This window comes from Amphiprion ocellaris, chromosome 18, assembly GCF_022539595.1.
Source record: "Amphiprion ocellaris isolate individual 3 ecotype Okinawa chromosome 18, ASM2253959v1, whole genome shotgun sequence".
Lineage (NCBI taxonomy): Eukaryota > Metazoa > Chordata > Actinopteri > Pomacentridae > Amphiprion > Amphiprion ocellaris.
In genome coordinates, this window is record NC_072783.1 from 24,226,366 (window position 1) to 24,249,573 (window position 23,208).

General features: G+C 37.3%; 1 protein-coding gene across 2 annotated transcripts; it reads left to right on the forward strand.

Annotated features, from left to right (window-relative positions):
- The first annotated feature begins 1,571 nt into the window (after positions 1-1,571).
- On the forward strand, positions 1,572-14,604 carry LOC111582629 (sodium-dependent neutral amino acid transporter B(0)AT2-like). 2 transcript variants are annotated; one of them, XM_023291422.3, is made up of 12 exons: positions 1,572-1,718; positions 5,744-5,957; positions 6,207-6,364; positions 7,185-7,305; positions 7,428-7,603; positions 8,937-9,047; positions 9,142-9,383; positions 9,517-9,700; positions 9,794-9,995; positions 11,203-11,362; positions 11,513-11,675; positions 12,205-14,604. In XM_023291422.3, exons 1-12 carry the CDS (start codon positions 1,608-1,610, stop codon positions 12,442-12,444), a joined length of 2,082 nt encoding a protein of 693 aa, XP_023147190.2. In that variant the 5' UTR covers positions 1,572-1,607; the 3' UTR covers positions 12,445-14,604. The 2 variants fall into 2 exon arrangements, with proteins under 2 accessions (XP_023147190.2, XP_023147189.1); XM_023291421.3 differs by lacking the exon at positions 1,572-1,718 and adding an exon at positions 3,333-4,319.
- Positions 14,605-23,208: the final 8,604 nt, after the last annotated feature.

Genomic DNA, 23,208 nt, shown 5'->3' on the forward strand with positions numbered 1-23,208 from the left:
ACAGAACTGGGCAGTGTGGAGGCAGAGAGGAGGACATGAAGGAAGTTGAAAGCTATCATGTTAGCCACAGACTGAGCTATCGAGCTTCATAGTTTGTATGTGGAGTAAACCACACTGATATTGCACGTGTGTGTACTATATAGAGAGATACTGTACATATATATGCACTATACCACAGATGTTGTACATGTTTATACCATGCAATAGATCATGTTCATGCATATATACTATAACACAGACCCTGCCCTTTAGATGTAAACAATATGTGCTGTAACTGATAATGCACATCTACCAACATTGCACATGTTGCAGATATTACATCTTGCACACTCACAAAGATTGTGCTACAAAAGAAATGTGAGACGTGGGATACTCCACTGCAGAACTGAAGCTGGTCAGGAGGAGGATCAGGAGTACAGAACGGTCAGATTCCTTATGAAAAAGAAACAAATCCTATGAGTTTTCTGAACAGCTTTTTCTCTGGCCTCCCTATTATCAGAAAAAAATCATAATCAGGACAGAGTGCAGCAGCCTTTTTTACATTAAATGCCAATATGTATTTGGTAAAAGGGTTTGTTAGTGCGTTTTCAATCGTTTTTCTTTTTGTAACTCAACGTTGTATACTGTAACTTAAAGTAGCTTATAAATATAATAAGTAGAAATACAATGCTATAGATATCTATTTACTTTGCATGTAGCCTAATATATACTATGCCACAGATATTGCACTTGTATACACTCCCGTTCAAAAGTTTGGGGTAGAAATGTCCTTGTTTTTGAAAGAAAAGCAGTTTTTTTCCAATGAAGATAACATCAAATGAATCAGAAATACAGTCTAGACATTGTTAATGTGGTAAATGACTATTCTAGCAGGAAACAGCTGATTTTTAATAGAATATCTCCATAGGGGTACAGAGGAACATTTCCAGCAACCATCACTCCTGTGTTCTAATGCTACATTGTGTTAGCTAATGGTGTTGAAAGGCTAATTGATGATTAGAAAACCCTTGTGCAATTATGTTAACACATGAATAAAAGTGTGAGTTTTCATGGAAAATATGAAATTGCCTGGGTGACCCCAAACTTTTGAACGGTAGTGTATATGCTTTAACACTGATATTGCACACGTATACAAAAAAAAAACAAAAAAAACTGTGGCACAGATTGATGTTTTTGGTTTCTTATTCATATGCACAGATGATGTCTAATGTATAAATAATCAATAAACAATCAAGTTATTGTACTGTATTGTAAAAAAGGATGGCTGTATCTTTTGTGTAGGTATTTATGGAAATGTCTTTCTTTGATGCTAATCCATTCCCATGTGATGCTGTCAATTTGAATGTTCCCTTCAGTGGAACAGTAAAGGTGATCTTATCCTTTCTTACCTTATATTTTATTTGAATTGGTTACTTCAAGACTCTTTAAAAAGTGTTGCGAAAGACACTTCTTTGTGTAAGATCTCTGCAGGGTAGCAGTAACTTAAGACCTTGGAAATAAGCTGAATAGCTTGGTCGGTGGGGTGACATGGAAAGTGAGGTGTTACATTTCATAACAGAGTTTGATAGGCAGCGGACAGACCTCCCTTTTATTCTCCAATCGGGGAGATGTTGGGCGGAGACGAGTCAGGTGAAGCGGCGGCGACTTTACCGCTTGACTTTGGGTTTGAGGACGTTTGGAGAACTTTCCCGAGAGTCTCTACTGTTTGGTACCAAGAGGTATTTATCATTTATTCACACATACGTGCTGGTGCTTTCGGACACCTTGATTGTTTTGTAGTTTGTGAGCTTAGAGTGGCAGCGGGCTGCTTTATTTACCTCCAGAGCAGGCATACGTGGCACACGATGCGCACGGATCACTGTGTGTATGTGTATGTGTGTGCGAGTGAGTGCGTGTGTGTGACCAGAAAAATGTCCTGCCAGGTCAGTGTGACTGCACGCACTTTATAATATTTGTAGATCTATTTATTATCTGAACACTGATGCTGGTATAGTCAAGGACAGAGGGACACTATTGCACTATTGCATCAGCCTGGATTTCTTTCTTTTTTTTTTTTTTTTTTTTTTGGTTTTTCATAAATAGAGCGCGAAAACCGAGTGTTAGCGATAATGATCGTAAAAGTCACAAATTAAAATGGTAAAAAGTTGTAATCTGCTAAATGAGGAAACCCGAAATATACCAGTTAAACTTTCCTTCATCAGATTTTGTAAGCATAATATTTAAAATTTATTTAAAGTCCTTGCTGTAGACAAAAACTCTAAATATTTCTCGGATCCTAGTTTCACTTTCTGACCAGGATTCCACCTGGATCTACCTGGCATCTCACAGTCACGCGTGTCGGAAAATTAAATCTCAAAGACGTGTTCGACTCGTGCTGCGTTCAGGCTCGTTAATGTGCATGTGAGAGCCGTCAGGACTCAACCGGTTCGGCTCATTTACGTCGAGATAAAAGTTCCAAAATCTACCAGTCTAGTTTGAATTATAACATTTGAGGAGTGGTGCAAAATCCTTAAGTACATTTTCCTTCATAATACTGTAAATAAGGTCAGCTCTAGTGTGCTTATATTCCGCTACACTTCATCCACAAATATTATACTTTCCCCTGTAGTCTGACTTCGTTCCACTGGCTCCATGTGATTTTAAGGTTTTTCTGATCATTTGCAAGCATGTCTACACTGTAAATCATTTTAACATCATTCAGCTTTGAAATGTAAATTTCGCTTCTCATTATTTAGTTTAAAGTCATCTTGTGAGCTGCAAAAGTGTTAAACTAGGTGTGTTAAATTAACTTGATTTGAAAAAAAAAAAACAAGTTAATTAAACGAAGATATTAAGTTGAATCAACTAGTCACTCAGACAGATTCTAAGTTTAAGCAGTGTAATTTTGATTTAACATTCAGAACTTAAAGTCACAGCTGTTAAAGCCATTTTGATCAGAGTTAGTACTAAGATAATCTGCTCCCGATTACAGTGAGATAAACTGAGTCTAAGTGAATTCAGTACCAACCTTTGTCGTGGCACAACTTAATTTAACAAAGACTTCCCACCAACACAAAAAATAAGAGTTTTGAGGGGAATTAAACTCTAACAGTGCATCCTGGGAAGTTTTCTTATATGCTAGTTTTGTTTCTCATAAATGTAATACAGTAAGTTGAATGAACTATGAGCTGTTCATTCAACTCATCATTTTAAGTCAAAATGCCTCAATTAATAAGAATTCATGTTGTTCAGTTCGAAAGTGGTCTGAAAATAAAAATGACACATTTTAGGTTCAGTTGACCAGAAATTAGCAAAGTATAGCTGGTTTACTTAGTGTATATATTTACACAAAGTAAACCAGCAAAGATGAGTTGATGTGATTACATTCATTTATGATCTTTTATAGTGAAGATATAGATGGATCCATATGAGTTGGATCCATATAAGTCAGCTTGTAGCCTCAGATTCTCAGGTTGAGGCCCTTCAGGTACTACAAAGTTGAGGTTTAAATCCACCTTTTGTACTCTATGTCCCTTTGTTCAAATGCATGTGTGTTTTATTTTGTGTAAATACTTTGAGAGCAAAGACAACACCAGAGTCTAACTCCTTCTATGTGTTAGCATACTTCGGCAATAAAGTTGATTCTGATTCTGATTCAAATCTCTGCTTTGGATGAACCTGCTTGAGGAGATAAGACTTGAAGGAACTTCTTTAAAATCAGTTTTTATCAACTTGCTTACATGTGATATTTTCATTGCTTAATAAAGTTTTTAAATTATTTTTCTCGTTTTATTCATATTTATTAATATTGACAATAAATTAATAAATGGCTAAGCAGCCCGCTTTAGCTTTGTCTGTCGAATCACTTTGTTAAAACCCCGTTTTTAAAAGTTGTCTAATAAATACAGTGATTATAATTGTTTATGCTTTCAGGGTGCAGCTTTGTTGTGGTTCGTGCTGGTGTTCAGATTTCGTGCAGCCCCTGAACGCGTCGTGTCGTAGGTGTGGTGCTGGTGTTGCATCACGCGGAAGAAACAATCCACGCACGACGACATCCGTGAACCGCGAGAATACGGTGGCGGATAGAACACATGTGTCTGTTTTTATTTATTTAGTGGAGTTTATCAACGTTAAACGGGCGCGTTTCATGTTAAAGCTAATGTGAATAAATGAAATATGGAGGATTAGCTTCTCGCGCGACATGATCCACAGCAGAGTAACGGTTGAAGTCGCCGCCGCACGTGCTCGTTATCAGTGAGCGACGGATAAACGATTGTCTCCGGTGTGTTCATCGATTTATTTCTTCTACCTCCACGTTTACGTCGTCTACCGGCACACAGGTCAGTTTGTTTTGTCCAAAGTGTCTGTTTTCTGTGAGTCAGCTAGCCGAGGATGCTCTCTGGCGGGTTGTAGCTTCACTGGTTTGTGTCACTTAACGTACAAAGTCGTTAAAACGAGCTTTATTTTTGATTTAAGTGGCTGGTTTAACTGTAATGTGATGTATATTTACATATATGAGGAGATGTGCTAACTGGACCCTTCTCTAATCAGGGATTATTGTGAACCTGGGTTACAAAGCACTTAGTGTAAGTCACCACCTGGTGGGATAGCGGGGATGCTAGTTCCTGTAACACTCTCAGGTTAAACTAGCATAGCATAGTCATTCATGTAAACAGTGAGATAAAATGTTAGGAAAAACTGTATTATAGCACATTTCAGTCTGAACTGCTGCCTCCAAAATCAAGTATTAGAATTAACACATTCTAAAGCAATTTCAAAGAAAATTTAACATTAAAATGTTACTAAAAATGCTGTTTATTGCGAGCTTTTAAACAGGAGTACCTAATAAACTGGCCACCAGAGAAGAAAACCAGTGCACCAGTCACTGGTTTGTGTTGTCTCAGTAGTAATGCGTCAATAATAAGTCTGTGGCTCACCATGAATGCCACACCTGACTAGAACTACAGTAATTAATCCATTTATCATTTAGTTGTCAGCTTTTCTGGTAATTGGTTGAAGTAAATCAAGTAAAATTAAGTAAAACGGCTGCAGTTTTATTTCACCAGTGCAGTGTTGCATGTTCTTCTTCATGTTCTTAATGTTTTCTGTTGTCGTCTTTGCTTTTAGATGGAGAAGAGCACTTGCTCTGTTATTCTGTTTATTGCTTTATCTCTTCAATCTCTTATTTACATGTTTTAGTTTATTTGATCTGTCGCTTTTGCTTCATTTTTTAAAATTTATTATTTTGCTTTTATGATTTTTCTTTTTCTCTGACCTTTAACCAATTTTTTAGATTTTATTTTGGTGGATTCTGCCTCTGGTGTTTGCTCATTGCATGCATTTATTTCTGATAGTGTTTCTGAAATTTGGTTAAAGTAATTTTTCAGTAAAAAAATTTTTCTCAGATTTCTGCTATTTAGTTGTTAATATTTTCTGGTTTTATTTCCTCCTATATGACTGTTAACAAAATACCTTTCGATTATGGGCAATACAAGACATTTTAGGCCATCATTGTGAACTTTGAGAAACAATGATTGACACTTTCTGATATTTCATACCCCAAACTACTTATAGATTAATTGAGAAAATAGCCAACAATGAAAATAATCATTAGTTGCAGCCCTAATTATACATCTGTAAGAAACAATCGCAGGATGTCTGGATAGATTGTCAGCCACATTGATATTTCACCGGCGCAGTGTTGTATGTTCTGCTTAATGTTTTGACATTTTCTTCTGTTTTCCCTTGTCGTCTTTGTTTTTAGATGGAGAAGCAGCCTTTGCCCACCGATGATGAGAAAACAGACGCCGGAGAGTCAGAGGTTAATGGCTACGCTGGTGAAGAGAGCCAGCAGGGATCGTCGTCCACGCGAGCAGGATGGAACAGTAAAATAGAGTATTTTCTGGCTCAGGTGGGATTCAGTGTCGGGCTCGGCAACGTCTGGAGGTTTCCATATCTATGCCACCAGAATGGAGGAGGTGGGTAACTGTAACTTATGATTGTTTTTATCCTACACAGTATTTATTCAGACAGGAAAGTAGATGGTCAGCGTTTTTAGGATAAAAATGATCTAATATTAAAATCTGAAGGATAAACAAAACACGTTTTCAGTAGAACCGGTGTTGCACCGAGCAGTCATCAGAGTTACAAATCCTGCTGGGGAACAATTAAAAGAGACTCAAATGTGTTGCTCTTTTGCTGACTGAGTGTTGTTCACCTCTTCTCAGGAGCTTTTCTCCTGCTGTATGTGCTGCTGATGCTGCTTGTGGGCATTCCCTTGTTCTTCCTGGAGCTGGCGGCAGGTCAAGCCATCCGACAGGGCAGCATCGGAGTCTGGAAGTACATCTCCCCGAGGCTCGCAGGCATTGGCTACTCCAGCTGTGTGGTAAGTTAGCAAGTGCTGAATAATTAGCCCTCCTTCTGATGCTGTTAGTTTGTTTAGGATCTATTGTTGCATTCTTTCAAAGTGTGTTGTCCACTCAAGCTTAGTTTTAGATAGAAAAGCACATGTAGGAATGTTATTAATATACTGTGTACAGACAGAGAGCATTGATATGATGAGATGTAGCGTTTTATTCCAGAAAATTACCTTGAGCTAACTGCCAAGATGCCGGCTGTAGATTTCTTTGGATTACTCCCTTTTTAGGCTACTCTTTGTTAAAAATGTTTTGTCTTTCTTGTAGTCTGTTGAATATCAGCATGCAGCTGTAACTGCAGAGAAATACACTTGCTCAGTCATTTTTAAAATTCTCTCTTTATTCACATATTTACATCTTTAAGTCTATTTAATCTTTAAATATTTTTCTTTTGTGAATTTTGACGTTTAGTTTGGCTTTTTGTCTGGCCTTTATCACATCTTTTCTGTTTTTATTGGCTTATCTCGCTTTTATATTTTTATGGATCCTGCCACCGGTGTTTCCTCATTGCATGTGTTTATTTATGATTGTGTCAGTTCCTCAGTCCGTGCTTTATTGAGTCCTTCTTTTATAACATTGTGCTGGTGTGAGTAGGGGGTATTGTTTTATTGCCTTGTTATTCATTTTTATCTGTAAAACACTTCATGTTACATTTCCTTTGTATGAAAAGTGCTATTTAAATAAAATCTGATTGATTTATTGATTGGTAAATGGTATTAGCAATGCTTCCCTTTAAAGCATAATATCATTTTTAATCAACCTGATAAATTTCTTCTTAAATGTTCTCAGGTTTGTTTCTTTGTGGCCCTCTACTACAATGTGATCCTTGCATGGAGTCTTTTCTACCTTGGGAATTCGTTCCAGCACCCTTTACCTTGGGAACAGTGTCCAGAACATGGGAATGTAACAGGTAAACACACACAGTTAAGGTTCAGAGCTCACAAGGCACAGGGAGTTATCAAATTCAGAATTTATTTACCCATGTGTCACGTGTAAGACTAGTAATTTATCTTGTTTTTCTTTTTCCTCCAGTGAAAGAATGTGAAAAGAGCTCCCCCACATCGTATTTCTGGTACCGTAAAGCTTTGGATATCACAGACTCAATTGATGAAACGGGTTCTTTCAACATTTACATCGTCTGCTGTCTGCTGGCAGCCTGGACTGTTGTGTGTCTGGGAATGTTCAAGGGCATCAAGTCCTCTGTCAAGGTGTGTGTTCAAGCTGTTGTGACTTCTGACTTTCAAAATGTTCATTTCTACTGTTACGGAAGCTGTGCCATTTAAGGAAATTTAAAAGTTTGTTTAAAATCATGCTGGGCAGATTTATTGTGACGGTTCTAAAAGAATATTACAAGTACCCTGTCAGTACATTTTTGAATGTCATAGTGTTTACTGTGGACTTAGCTCAGTGAAAGACTGAAGGTTATGTAAAGAGAAGCCCATAATTTGACAATTACTGATTTACCGACAAAATCACATCCTGTTCTTTTTGTGTGGACGTTCTCAGCTGGGTTAAATCCCTGTCATGTGTTGGGCTTAGATTTCAGGGTTAGTGTGGGTGAGAGAATCTGTGGAATGTGTGGCTTATGTGTTAACCTGCTTCAAAACTAAGACTACATAATGCGTTATAAATTTATATAAATGTACATTTTTTATACTGTATTGTGTTTTCCCTAACATATTAGCCAGTCCAGTCTCAGTAAAGCTATGCAGGACAATATACAGTAACAACCCAGGGCAAAGCATTTCATACAGTTCTACCTAGATGTATTCAGATTCATAAGGAGACTCCAAGTAAACATATCATGAGTGGAAGTTATTTTTTTTGTGCTGGTGCTAGCATTGGAGAGACCTTAAACCCACTCAAGCTGATAACAGACTTAAGCACATGCTGTATTGATTACAAGGGCCATATGTTCAGTTTGTAACAAGCCACAGGCACATTATTAGAAGCAATGACAAAGTATCTGTGAAGATACAGGCTGTAGCTTTCTTTGTATTCCTTTCTGTCAAGGTTACTCTTTGTTACAAATGTGTCTTTCACATTTGTGCCTTGAAAGTAAGAATGCAGATAAAACTGCAGAGACAAACATCTGAAAGTGCAACCATTTTCACACTTCCTTGTTCACCTGCTTTGACATTTGCTAAATGGTGTTTACACTGTCGCCCAAGCATAATGTCTTTTGTTATGAACCTGATAGTCTTGTTCTCAATTTTTAGTCCCCTCCATGGGGAACGTGTTGCTATCATAGACTGTCTGTAGTTGCTATAGCAGCATAATTGTTAGAATTCAGCAGAGACTTAACTAAAAGGCAGTTCACAAAAGCATGCAAGAATATCAATAAGCAGTCTGAAGAAAGGAGTTTATTGGAGCACTGCATGCTAACAAGAAAAATAGACATTTGTTAAAAAAAAAAAAAAAAAAAAGAGCTCATTTGCTGTAAATGATTAGAATAAAAAATAGGGAGCCACTTGAAAACAATTGTTAAATTTAACCCAAAGTGCCTGTGCTGACAGGTAATCATTGCCTTTCGTTTCCTAGGTGATGTATTTCTCCTCCATCTTCCCTTACGTGGTGCTGTTCTGCTTTCTTGTCCGTGGACTAATGCTGGATGGAGCCTTAGAGGGAATATCCCACATGTTCTACCCCAAGGTATCCGCTGATAAAATGTCTGCGTGAGTGTAGAGAAAGGAGACAAATGTCAATATTCCCCCTGACCCACCTGTTTTTCCCATCATGTTTACAGCTGGAAATCTGGGCAGATGTGCAGGTGTGGCGGCAGGCAGCCACACAGGTTTTCTTTGCCTTGGGTCTCGGTTTTGGCTCCATAATCGCCTACTCCTCCTACAATCCCAAGAACAACAACTGTCACCGTGATGCCTTCACTGTCTCCTTTATTAACTTTCTCACATCTGTGCTGGCCACTCTGGTGGTGTTTGCAGTGCTCGGCTTCCGTGCCAAAAACAAGGTCATCGAATGTGTAGTCAGGTATGTTATGAAGGATACTGCAATGTATGCTTCATTCCCTTTGCTTCTGATACCATGTATAGTCAATATTTGGGCACATTTTTACATGAATGAGTATATGTTTCTGATTGTCTATTGTTTTGGCTTTCTTTAGTAACTTAAAGGAGCTATCAGAGCAGTTTCACAGCGTTTATGTGGACCAAAGGCTGATGCCAGCATTCAATTACTCTGATCCCAAGTCTGTTGCTCTGGAGGACTACAGGTCCTGGTTTAAACAATACGGACGTTTCGTCCCTGGCAATTTAACAGACTGTGACCTGGAAAAAGAGATGCAGAAGGTAAACACAGATTTTCTTGGACTGATTAGAGGATTATTTTGCACTTGCGTGCAGTGCATAATTCCTAAAGCACACTCTTCTGTTTGTTTTCAGGGCGTTGAGGGCACAGGTCTAGCTTTTATTGCCTTCACAGAGGCCATGTCACTCCTGCCTGGCAGCCCCTTCTGGTCCGCTCTCTTCTTCCTCATGCTGCTCAACTTGGGACTCAGCACCATGTTTGGCACGATGGAGGGCATCCTCGCCCCCCTCAGTGACCGCTTCAAAACCCTGGCAAACAACAAGACCAAACTCACAAGTAAACACCTCTATTACCTCTACTTTTGTTTTTTTAATTAATCTTCTGTATCCCACAACCCCATCAGCAGGTTAGGGAGAGGCATGGTGTCTTTGAAAAACCATTGCATTGGGGAAAATGAACCAAATCTATGCTTAATATCATTATATTTCAATAAATTAATGTTATTTTCCATGTCTTATTTAAAAATGTTCAAAAATATGTAGTTTGTTCTAAGCAGATTCTTTAAAAATAAGTAAAAAATTATGCTCCTCAGCACAACTTTGAAGGGTTTAGTGACATCGCTGCAACCAGCAGTCACTTGACAAGCATTTAGCGGCTTTTCAGCTAAGCTGGGCTGAACTGCAGGCTGTGTTTACACCAAGCAGACAAGTATGTAAACAAAAATGAAAGTGTAAACATATTTATAGTATGTGAAGTCACCATTATTTTTCCAGTATTTATAACACTTGTGGGCACTTTTTGTACATGTTGATTCCATTGTTGTATCATTTTTGTAAAAATGAGTAATCAAAGAAATTCCACTTTAGCTTCTTTTTTTTAAATAATTTGAAACATTGTAATTGTGTCTTACTGCACAAACAAGGCATTTGTAGGTTCTCTCTCCTTTTATTCATGGTTGTACTGTTTCCATAGAGGTGCAGGACTTTATATTGTAGTGAAAAATTTAGTGCACAGTGAGTAAAAATGTGACAGAAGCCAAAAATGTTCATGCATTAACATCACATTAGTGATTCAGCATAGTTAACTAACTGACTGACCAGGGCACTTGTTGTTAAAAGACAGCACATCGCCAAAACTCTGAAACCTTGATTCTGCAATTCAGGTATTAGTTACTTAGAGCAAAAATATGAACACTGTCCTGAATTAAATGTCTGTTTTATGTCACCCAGTAAGTGCTTTTGGAATGAACAGTCTTATCTTACTGCTGTGCTGGCAGATATTTCATTCTTTATTTGTGTCTTGTCTTCGACGTGAAGCTAAGAAAGATTTTCTGCAAGCCCTATGGCCCATTCCAGTGAAGCAAAGAGGGGTTAAAGAAACACACCGTTCTCCCTCTATTATTGGTATCGCACTTCAAGCAGGAAGATTTACAGATACAGTCACATGATATTACCATGCAATCTATGTCTCATTTGGGTAAAGATATTAAATTGATAACACAGGTGTGTTGTTGTGCCTTATGTGTCTTTTTCTGTTGTTGTAGTTTTCAGCTGCATCGTTGGCTTTGTGATTGGCCTGCTCTTCACCCAACGCTGCGGGAACTACTTTGTGACGATGTTCGATGATTACTCCGCCACTCTTCCCCTCATCATTGTCGTAGTGTTTGAGACCTTCAGTGTGTCTTGGCTATATGGAGCCGATAGGTGAGGTTTCTATTCAGACTGCGGGAAACTGGAATCCTAAATTTATTGTAATTTTAACTCCTCAACCTCTCAGCGGAAGAAATCTTAATCACAAACATAGAATTTCTGGAAGTTGAATCTTTTTGTTTGTTTTTTTAAAATTTCCTCAAGATTCCTTGATGACATCGAGGCGATGCTGGGATGGCGTCCATCTGTTGTTTACAAGTACCTGTGGAAATACATTTGCCTACTTGCCATGCTGGGGCTGCTGTTGGCCACCACTATCCGCATGTTCATCGCACGCCCCACTTACATGGCATGGAATCAGGAGAAGGTATGGAGAATTTTATTAAAGTGGAAAAAAGTAAAAGCTGTTTGAGACGTATTGGTGCATTTATGTTTTTTTTTTCTATGCCGAGGATAAGTTCAGACAAGTCTGAACATGGTGTTCTTTACCTTCTAAATTATCAACAGCTTCAGGCCATAAGACATGCTGTGTCTTGAGTAAGGTTTTTTTCTGCACATCAAAAACTACAAAGTAAAACACGCTGCCTCTTGCTCTCTGCACCTGCTGTAACTATAAAAAGCATTCCCCTCACTGGAAGTTTTCCTTTGTTGTTGCTTTTCAACATTGAATCATGGTCACTTTATTTGGGTTTTTGGACAAGAATTCATAAACAAATTTCATCAGTAATGTCAGTTAAGAATAATAATAACAATAATAAAAATCTAATGTAAAATAAGTGATTGCATATATTACAAGCACAGTAATTCTCTATTTGAAAGAAATAACACTATGAATATTTAATGCTCTTCAGGTTGTTTGAGTTGTTGACAGATTCATTGGATTTGTATGTTTTTAGGCTTCTGAGGAGTACCTGGAGTATCCTGGTTGGGCTCTGGCTGTTTTGGCTTCATTGATCGTATTTGCCATGATGCCGGTCCCAGTGGCCCTGATCCACGCTCTTCTGCAGGACAGAAGAAATCCAAGATCCAGAGACACAGAGATTGGTCAGTACAGCATCGTTAGCACTGTCGACACTCCTATGACTGACATGTCAGAACTGGACCATAAGAACGGGGTCGCTACTTCTGTTTCCTAAACTTTGGACTTGCATCGAGGAAAGGACCTGAAGTATGCACTAGAAATGTATATGGGCCATTTTTAAGGACCATTCTGTTATCTCACAGCTTTTAGTGCACATGCCACCAAAAAAAAACCCCAATAATTTTAATATTTAAAACTTTTTTCCACTATTTTTGTAACTTTAGTTAAGTCCAAGCATATCCAGAGGATATGATTTTCTAATGATGTTCCAGCAAGTAAAACTTTTAAAAAGTATGTAATATGGAAAATATGGAACAAATAATTTATTTCTGTTTGATGCCTACAATGTGGAATATCAACAACATGACTGATTCATTCATTCAAATGAGCAAAAACAATGTTTCAGTAGAAGACATGATGTCATGTTCCTGCAGTTTGGTTGTTTTGGATCAATATTTCAAATATTAAGTTATCTGTATTATAATGTTTTTTCAATTTAAAAAACACATAATTGCATGTAAGTTGTACTTAATTTCAACAATCCACACCTGCTACTGAAAATATTCCAACAACCTTTCACTATTCATTTGAGGACAGTTACAGCTCATCGCTGCCAAAAACCTCTTCTCTTCAATTTAAAGCTCTTCCATGTTTATATTTTTGTTTTCCTCGTCAACTGGCTGTCACATGACTTCTTCCAGTACAGTAAAAGTTTATTAAGACTGTTACACCAGGAACTTTAATGGATAATTACATCTTGCTCGGTTGAAAAGAATTTCTGAGGACAGAATTTTTTTTTCTTCCTTGAATTTTTCTTTTAGCAGTTGGCAAACAATTGGTTTTGTTTTTGTCCTCTTCTACTCTGTTACAGCCACGAGGAACTTAGCCTGTACTGCCACTTTCTAGCACCTCTACACGGCCTAGTTAATTTGCTCCAAAGCAGTTCATGTAAAAAAAACTCATTTTCTGCTTTTATGTTTTTGCAAACTTTCAAAATATTGCGTTAAATTTGCATATCAGGCAGTGACAACACCAACTAGAAGTAAAACTCCTGGAAGTGTTGACAATGTTTGTGTAGTTACTCTCACTGCCAGAAGGGGGAGACAAAAGTTCCGCACTTGAGGTTTAAGTACAACTGTAAGGTTGTATTAAAGGTCCAGTGTGGAGGATTTATTGTGCAAGCAACTCAGTCACTCTCTCTTTCCAAGTGTCTGGGAGAACTTACAGCTTCTGCCACTTCAGTGTAAAAATGTCAGGTAATTTTTACACTAATATGAAAGTTATTATGAATACTATGTCGCATTTCTGCTGACGGATTCCCCAAAATCCTCCACACTGGATCTTAAATGCAACTTCTTACACAAAAGCTATCTAACCGCGTTTACTGTAAAAAACATGAATGAGTCCAGAGCCACTGTTTTACTTTTATATTTATTCATACAGTAAGCAGTTGTAGCTGCACAAAATATGCATGTTAACATTCTCTTTTCAAACCAACAGCTGATACATACTGTCTGGAGTGTTTGTGAGGGAAAAATAAACCAGCATTGAAGTGTTATGGAGCGTACATGTACAAGGACTCTGAGCTGTTTTTAGTTGTGACAGCATGGTAAAAATATCAAGGTAAACTCCTGTTAGCAATGTAAATATGTATATAATGTAAAAACTCTTCAAGAACAGTAATGAAACCTCTGTGGGATGTCGGTTCCGCCTTGTTTAGTTTTTCGTGAATCGGAAATGTGCATGAAGCATTGATTGTATGTTTTTGTAAAGCTCGTATGGAAAGTAAAGTAGTTTTGTGTGTGTTTTTAAACAGGCTACACAAATCCACACAAAGTACTTCTTCACTTCAGATTTACATGCAGTATACGATTGTAAGTATTTTTTAGACTTGATTGCAGGTTACAAATGTGTCATAGTTTGTTTTCTGTAGTTTGTTTTTAGTTTTTCTGTTATTTGAGCGGGTTACTATCAAAATCACTTGAGTTTATGAACTTGAATGCTGTTGAATTCTGGGTGCCTTTGACTTTAACAGGGCTGAATGAACAAAATGTTGAATAAATTCCAGCATATGTATAATTTTAAAGAACATTTCTTTTGCCAGATCAATAGTGTGTTGATTATAAATGTGTAATATAAATTTTTAAGGAAGTGTAATATGCCACCGCTCTGTCAAGTGTTTCTATTCTTTTATTAAAAAACTTTTAGCACTCTGTTCACACAGTGTTTTGACTTTCATCTGATCAAGTTTTGACTTCACAATGTTTTTTCTGCACATTTTTTAAAAATGTTCTTTGCTTTAAAGATACTTATTAACACTTGATTTCCTAAAAATGTGTCATCAGATAGAAGTAAAGACTTTATTTTTGCCACATTTTTCTATTATCTTGGCGACCGTGAACCAACATTAACATTTACTTTTCAGCTTTAGGTTTCTTTGTTGCATTTGGTGGCTCTCTAACTTCAAGGTGCAGAGTTGCTGGGAGGTGTAAAGAACCTTTTTGCGATCAAGTTCTCCACAAAAACACGCTTCCATCGCCCGCTGTGTGCTGCACTATCATCTGCCTGGGAAAGTTGAAGCATATCGAGACTTGTGTTAACTTAAATATCTGAACAGCTGTAATCGAGACAACATTTAAACGCAATGTAAACATATGTTATTTCACGACCTGTGCAATCAAAGATCAGTATCTGTAAACGTTCCTCAGCCTTCCCATCCCTGACCGACTGAAGGCAGATTGTATTATTGTGTCTGTAGAAGTCTGGCAGCTCATATTGGTGGAACCAGTGCAGGTAGCCTGAAACATGAACCTTAATGCTGACAGGATGTGTGCTGAGGCAGCTGACCTGATGTAGCCTTCACAACACTTTTCTCATTGTTAGATACGGTGAACAGTGTGCACTTCTTTTGTTTTTCTTTCATATCTCTGAGTCCTTGAACAGTTTCCTTGCAGGGTTGTGGAGACTACAGGAATGAAAGGCGCACCGCCGTCACTGCTGGGAAGTGTTTCTGACTGCTCAGATGATCAAATATCAGATGGTTTAGGTTGACGAAGCGTTTTATTTCTGTGCCGCCAGACATTCTGCAAGCGCTGAGTATGGGAACTATGCTGAATTTGCACCATATATTTTCTAATAATTCATTTTTAGGAAGGTTTGTCATCACTCAGTAGGTTTAATAGTATTTTTTTCCAGTGATTTTATGTTGTCATATCTTTGTTCAGAAAATCCCATGTAAATTTTTTATATAGTAACTATTTGGACTTCATATCAAATAGACTGAGCTTTAAACACTTCATTTAGGCCAGTAGACTGAGATTACAGCAGTACATCTATGTGTCAGCAGGGAGCTCTGTTGCACTCGTTACAGTTGTGACCTCAGTTAAAAAACAAAAAACAATTAAGCACGTAATCAGTTTCATATTTTTAGAATAGATGCATCTTCCTTTGAACTTTATTAAGACTTGAATAAAAATCCTGATTGTTCACCATTGTAGCTTGAACAAAATAGTTTGTTCAGTTTACAAATTTAAGGTCAGGACTTTAAAAGCTCATAAAGAACTGCACCAGAAAAGAAGTGTTCAAGATGTCTTTGCTGAGCTATAAATGTAGCGCTTGTAAACCATTTTCTACTTGTGTGTGCTTGTGTGGAGAGCTGCTCACAGGTGTCCCCGTGGAAATATTAGGCGTGTGGAGACTTCAGTTGTCTTGGATGCAGTCTCAGTTCAGTCAGCCAGAGTGGCAGAGAGGACAAGGCCAACACCCGGCAGACAGAAGAACGACTTCCTCGCTTCAACCTCAGGTAAACACAACTGGTAAGATGTTTGCAAAATTTGCTTTGTGTAGCTGTGAGTGTTTGTGTATGGCAGGGATGATCTTAAATGGTTTCAGGAAGCTCATTTTTTGAAGTAGGACTGGGTGGGGTTTGCTTCATGTAACTGGGAAGAATACCTGAGGCCACAAAGTTACTTCAGGTGAGTGTAGCAACCAGGAGAAAGCATACATGTGGTTATTTTCACAGTAAGTGGAGGATAAGTGAGGATAGACTGACTGGCATGGCTAATAATCATGGCCTATATTTTGCTTTTTTCAGATTATCTGTATTTCTATCGATTGGTCAGGTCTGATGCAGCTACTTCTCTGTCTGTATCACTCTGTGGTGTCAAAAATGTCTCTCCAGCAGACTACAAAAACTGAACAAGAAACACAACCTGTTGCCACAAACCAGGACATTGTCTCACATTGACTAAGGCTATGCTAACGGCTAAGTTAGAAAGCTGCCACAAATTATACATAGATGGATGGATAGTTATTCATCCGCTTGGGGAAATAAAGCAGAGTCTGGAAAACAGTTGATAATGCTTTCAGAGAGGGGTGTCAAACATGCGGGCCGCGGACTAAAACTGGACCACCAGAGGGTCTAATCTGGTTCTCAGAACGACTTCGTAAAGTGTAAAAATTACAAAGATATTAACTGCAAATTGTAAATTTGTCAAACTATAAATTTAAAATAATTTCTAGACCACGAAAAGTTGTTTTGATCTTAAGTGAAATACGGTATTACTCATTGTTCTTTTGTAATTTTGTGTCTCATTTTTGTAATATTCTGTCTTGTTTTTGTTGGGTTTTTTTGGCTGACTTTTGTCATTTGTCTCATGTTTTTGTCATTTTGTGTTTCCTTTTTGTCTTGTTTGTGTTTTTTGTCTTATTTTGTCTCATTTATGTTTTTTATTTGTTGTTTTGAGTGTCATTTTGTATTTTTGTCACACTTGTTTCTTTTTTGTCATTTTTTGTCTAGTTTGTGTCATTTATGTAATTTCTTGTCTTGCTTTTGTCAATATTTCATCCAATTTTTTGTCTCTTTTTTTGTTTCGTGTCGTTTCTCAAATTTTTTGCCATTTTGTTTCTCGCTTTTCTCCTTTTGTGTCTCATTTTTGGAATATTTTGTCTTGTTTTTGTTGTTTTTTTGTCTTACTTTTGTTTTGAACATACAGTAAAATACTATATCATTGAGTTCCAGATACTTGTGATTAAATGTTGTGTGCCTTTTTGTAGATAAACTCTGATCTGTAGGTTGTAATGTCTCAATGATAAACTGAGTCATAATGTTGTTGAAATTAAATTTATTTTTCTTATGAAATTTTGGGTTGTTCATAATGTTTTGTTAAAAGATAATTCCTTAAAAGTGAACATTTTCAGAATGTACTTTCTGGCAGTTTAACAAAGGAAAAATTTGGAATTGTAACGCACAGTGTAGTGCAGATATTATTTTTGTTTTCATTGCTTGTCCTTTTCCTTGCAGGTGTATCAGTGGATGAGCCTCATGGCGAGCCTGGCAGCGCTGTGCCTGCTGCTTGTGTTTCCACTGAGCAGCTCCCAGAGCACCCAGCAGATCAGCAACCATCAGGCCCCGGCAGCACCTCCTCATCCTCCTCCTCCTCCTCCTCCTCCACAAATACGAGACCTGCTCAGGAACGAGGAAACCGTTCATTTAAACACCAAGCGGACATGTAAGTCTAGCTCCAAGGTTTAATATTCGACAGATGCAGGTCAAACCAGGACGTTCAGCGTAGACTTATAGCCTGCAGTACGCTGTGATAAAGAAACTTTGTAAATACATTTAACTGTATTTTTTTTTTTTGAACAATTTACTTTTAGTTTTTCAGGTTTTCCCTGTTTTGTTAAATTACAGATTAAATCACAGCAAAACCTATAAATTCACGTTAACCAAAGATAAATAAATAAATCCCAAACTGTAAACAATTCCCAAATTTCACAGAGTAATTTGTTCTTTTACAGTGTTTGACTGTAAAATTACACTATTTTCAGCCCAAAATATCATTATTTACAGATAGTTGCTTTTATTTCAAAGCAAATTATCTACATTCAGTATTGAAATTGAGAAATATTTTTATAACTGTTATTCTAAAGTTATCAACAGCATATTAGCAATTATATATCATTTAATTATGTTATAAAGATGACAATAAAACATCTGTACTGTTCATTAACAGATTAAAAAAGTAGCTTTGTGTACCAATTTAAAAAATAAAAATTAGTAAACATATATATTTGCAGACTAAAACCTATATATGACAGAATAATACACGTCAACTATTAGATTATCAATTACAATTCAACAATAAATTGATTCTTACAGCCGCTAGGGGTGATGATGTTACATGGGTGATCGTCATGTCTCTTACACATGTTAATTCAAAAAATCAAGAATGAAGTTATTTAAAACAAAAAAAACAACATTGCACTTTACATAAGAGTAAAACTTTTATTTATTAAACTGATTGATGTAAATAAATGTGTAGAATTAAAATTATGTTCGCATTTGCTTTTAAACCCAGTGTCCTTAAAATTTCAAAAATTGCACCTCATAAAATAAATGTTTTTGCTGCAAGAATCTGCAATGCATCACAGCTTGTCACAGGACATGTGCTCACAAATGACCATATTTAAAAATTAGCTTGTATTTCTCTGGTGTTGTAAAAAAAATAATAAAATTGGATCAAAAATGACGTGCATCTTAAGACCCGTCAAATGTGACGCTTTTATTTGTTATTTACTCTGATGTAGTTTGGGTGAATGAACCTTATGATAGTTATTGTAATAGCTGCTCTTTCGGAATAGCAGAGTTTATCTGTTAAATTTCTGGGATTTTTCTGTGAAGAATTTGAAGTTTGTAATGTTCATTTCGTTTGTGCCTCCACAGATGCTCATGTAGACAAAGATAATGGCAAAGTAGGTCTGTTCATCGCCGCTGCCATGGGGACCTTCACTCTGATGGCTGCAGTTTACTGTATCTACAACAGGTTCTACACCAAACAGCAGTACCTGCACACCGAGCTGAACGACGACCCAGGTAGAGAGCTTCATTGTTATCGAGTCACACTTGGGGAAACTGTGTGGCACTAATTTGCATTTTCAGAACATGAAAGAAGAAAAGGGATGGTTGAGGTAATTTAGAAACATCATCACGTCCAGCTGAGTGGCTCCAACTTCATTGTTTTCGATCCTCTCAGCACTGTCTGCAGCACATGTAGCAGAGCACCTTTCACATCTGAGCATGTTGTATGTATACATATGTAAAGAATATTGACCTATATATCAGTACATTTTTAGCTCCATACGCACCAGTTTTGTTCCAGTTACCCAGGTACTATATTGATTAATTCAACTGGAAATTGGAAATATGAGCTTAGCTGAGCAAACATCAGAATAAGACGAAGTGAAGGTTGAAGTGATGGGGATTCATCCAGCGGCTAACTGTCCTCTGCCTGAACCCTTCACACTTCTATTTCACTGTCCCTCTTACCGGTCAACCCCAACAGTTTGGCTCATGACAGCTCCATTTTATCTTTTATTCTGCTTTCTGGATATTATCTAGGCTGCAAATATACTTTTGCTGTCAGGATAATGTTGATTTCAGGGTCTAGACCAGCTGACAAGAGCCTTCATCTGAAGCCTTGTGACTAAATAGAGAGTAGTGGCACAAACCTTCAGATAGCAAACTTCGGAAGAATTTTCTTTAAATGCATATAATGAGCTTTATTTGATTTGATGACTTTATTTACAGAAGAAGAGGGTCTGTCACTGCAACAGATACTGGAGTCAGTTTGCCTTTGCTTGTCCTTGCTACTGATAATGCCTTTATCTACCAAGAATGTGCTGCTAGTCCAGCAAAAGCTAGCAGTTCTCAAATAATTTACAAGCTGTTTCATGAAATGGTCTAGGAGTTCCTGGCAGCGGCAGGGTAAGGACAGAGCTGCGTGAAGGAATCTGATGAGTCCTAAATGAAACAGTCATGGTCGCCACGACAGACTGCTATGACAGAAGATGCCAGTAATAAACAATACAAATGTTATTCAGTTCAAAGGTTTTGAATGCAGAAATACAACCATCAACTAGAAAAGCACTCAGAGAACACAGTACTCCACCAAGGCTGCTCAGTCGTTGTATAATTTCTGATGGATAAGTCCCGATAAGTCCCCGGCGGTCGATTTATAGTAGGATTACAATCATGTGATCATCAGCAGGCAGCTGACGTAGTGTTCACTTGTCATAATTCCAATGACTCCGTGCCGTTATCAGTGATACAGAAATCGTGGATCCAGACTATAAGCCGCATCACTGCCAACATGTAATCACTTGGTCTTTGTGTCATTTCTGACCTTCCCTGAAAATTTCATCCAAATCTGTTTGTCCATTTTTGAATATTGTTGCGAACAAACAAACCAGCGCAGATTGCCACATAACTCCCCCACGGAGTAATAAACAATTAAATCACTCTTTCCCTATTTTTATCTGTTCTAATTTGAGCTGAAAAATCTCAGACATTACTGCCATCAGCTCTAGTAGTTGTTTAATGAAATCAAAAAGAAGATACTTCTTTTATCAGTCAAAGTGGTGCAGTGTCAGTCGATAAGTGCATGCTAAAAATAGCAAGTTTTTAAAAAAAAAAATCTTTTACTCTTCTGTTAGACAGTTAGAGATAGCATGACTGAGCTCATGATGTGTCTGTGATCAGGTTCATTGACCTACTAGGGTCAGAACGTCCCCAGTTCTCTAGTAGACTAAACAGACAACAAAAAAAGTCCAGTATTACTAAAGATCTAGTAGAAATGTGTCATTTTCTGCTTCTGTGTACAACTTTATAGTGTGCTCTGCTCAATCATGTGTGTCCTATGAGCTGAAAACAGCTTTTACATTTATAAAAAATCACTTCAAGTTTCAACTTTCTTGCATCTCTGTCCACAGAATTAACCACAGACCCGATGGACCCTCCCGCTGTGTTTTTCCACGCCTCTCCAGGCTCCAGTGTGATGGATGTGCATAAAGCAGGTTATGGTTCGCTCTCAAACACTCCGTCCATCATTTCTGTCCCACCCAGTCTGTCCCCTCCTCCCTCAGCCATGCCCTTCCCTCCCCTCTTCCTCTCCTCTCACTCTCTGAGGACTATATCAGCTAAGGACCTGGAGAAGAGCTTTATCTGATATAGGAAGTTATCGGTAGCACAGTCAGGTTTTTGAATCACAGTAAAGGAGACGTAGCTGTTATTTGAATGTGATTGTTGTTTTCTAGTATCAATACATATCAGACTACTTTTGATTTTAGCTGAAAACTGTAGAAAAACACAGAAGAAAAGAACTTTGTCAGTAGCATTTGGTGACAGGTTTACAGGAGAACTGAAACCACCAAATCTGTCAGTTATTGTATCGTCTCCTCACTGCCTTTAACCTTCATATCTATCTTAAACATTCATAACATTTACAGTCATATATATGAACTGCAGTCACTGTTTGTTAGCTCCATTTAACTGGAACTTTACTGCATCTTATCTAATACCAGCCACCTTTTCAGTAGAAAATAAACTTTACAGTCACAAATGACATGTTGTCTTTCAGATTTCTGCTTTTCTGATCAATATTTACAGCACCATAGCTAAGATGTAACCTATTTAAGCAAAACACATAGTTCATAGCTTAATAATTTAAGAGATATGCAGATTTTCAGATTAAAGTCAGTGTTTGTGCCTGTTTTGTTAAAAATAAAACAACAAATTAATGTGGAGTCTGACTTTCTCCTTTTCTCTTGCTACTTCTTATATGACTGTGAGGCTTTACAATTAAGAAAAACTGTTCCAATTTGAAGGCATTGTCTTCAAATTATCATCATATCGAAGTCCAATAGCTATAGATCCTTTTTGACTACAAACATGACTTGCCTGTGCTTTCATCTCTCACCTATAAAGCTTGACAGTGATCCATCATAAACCCAAAGCAGCTAAATGGAATACATCAATCACTGGTTTAATTATTCATATTTTTTCCTACAGTGATGATTTTAGATTTTAAAAAAGTAAAAAAAAGCACCCCTTGGTGGAATAAAAGGAATACTAGCAGACAGTGAAAGTCCTGCATTGAAAGTATATAACTTGAGTTAAAGTGTGTATTATTATATTAAAAGTAAAAATACCAAATGCAGCTATTATGCTATGCTGTTATGCATCAAAGTATAAAATTAATATTGCATGCATTAGTCAAGAATTTCCTTTGAGATTAAAAAAGTTTTATCTTACTTTATCTTATCTTAAGGTAAAAGCAGCTCGTGTAGCTGAAGATAATTTTGACATTGCATTCAAATGCACCTCATAATGATTTTCATTCATCCGCTGATTTTTTTTCTCCAGTAATTAATTGATTGTTTGGTTTGTAAAAATTCTAAAATAGAGAAAAATGCCATGAGTGCTAGAAGTGATTATCAGAACAGTTGTCAATTTTCTGTCAGTTGACTCACTGATTAATGGACTATGGTCTCAGCTGCACTAAAATGGAAGTGTAGTTTAATTAATGACAAAACATCTGTTTTTATTTGTGCAAAAATCATGATTATTAGAGTAACTAAAGCTGTAAGTGAAGCAAAAAGTTATTTTACTGAGATGTAAAAGAAAAAGACTCAAGTGAGGTAGAAGTGCCTCAAATTTATACTTAAGTACAGCACCTGAGTAACTGTGTCCACACGCATAATGACAGCAATATCCTTAAACTCTGCGTTCTTTATAAACTGGGCATTCATAATTTACAATTATATTGACTGTCCTTTGTGCTTCATATCCACATGTCCTCAAAGAAAGAATACCTGCTGTTTGTTCTTTTTATTTAGCTTCTCCAGCCACATGTCCTAAATTAAAGTTATAAAGTAAATGTATTGACCAGCTCTCACACCCATATCTAAGTGTAGGCAGTGTTGATGCATTATGTAGCTCTGCTGCCGCTGCCGCGACGCACAGGAGACGCTGAGATCAACG

What these genes read in the sequence shown, in the direction of transcription:
- LOC111582629 (XM_023291422.3), top strand. Translation starts at nt 1,608, where the DNA reads ATGTTGGGCGGAGACGAGTCAGGTGAAGCGGCGGCGACTTTACCGCTT. An exon ending in CTACTGTTTGGTACCAAGAG is followed by an intron (nt 1,719 to 5,743) that starts GTATTTATCATT and finishes CTTTGTTTTTAG; the next exon opens with ATGGAGAAGCAGCCTTTGCC. An exon ending in GCATCAAGTCCTCTGTCAAG is followed by an intron (nt 7,604 to 8,936) that starts GTGTGTGTTCAA and finishes TTCGTTTCCTAG; the next exon opens with GTGATGTATTTCTCCTCCAT.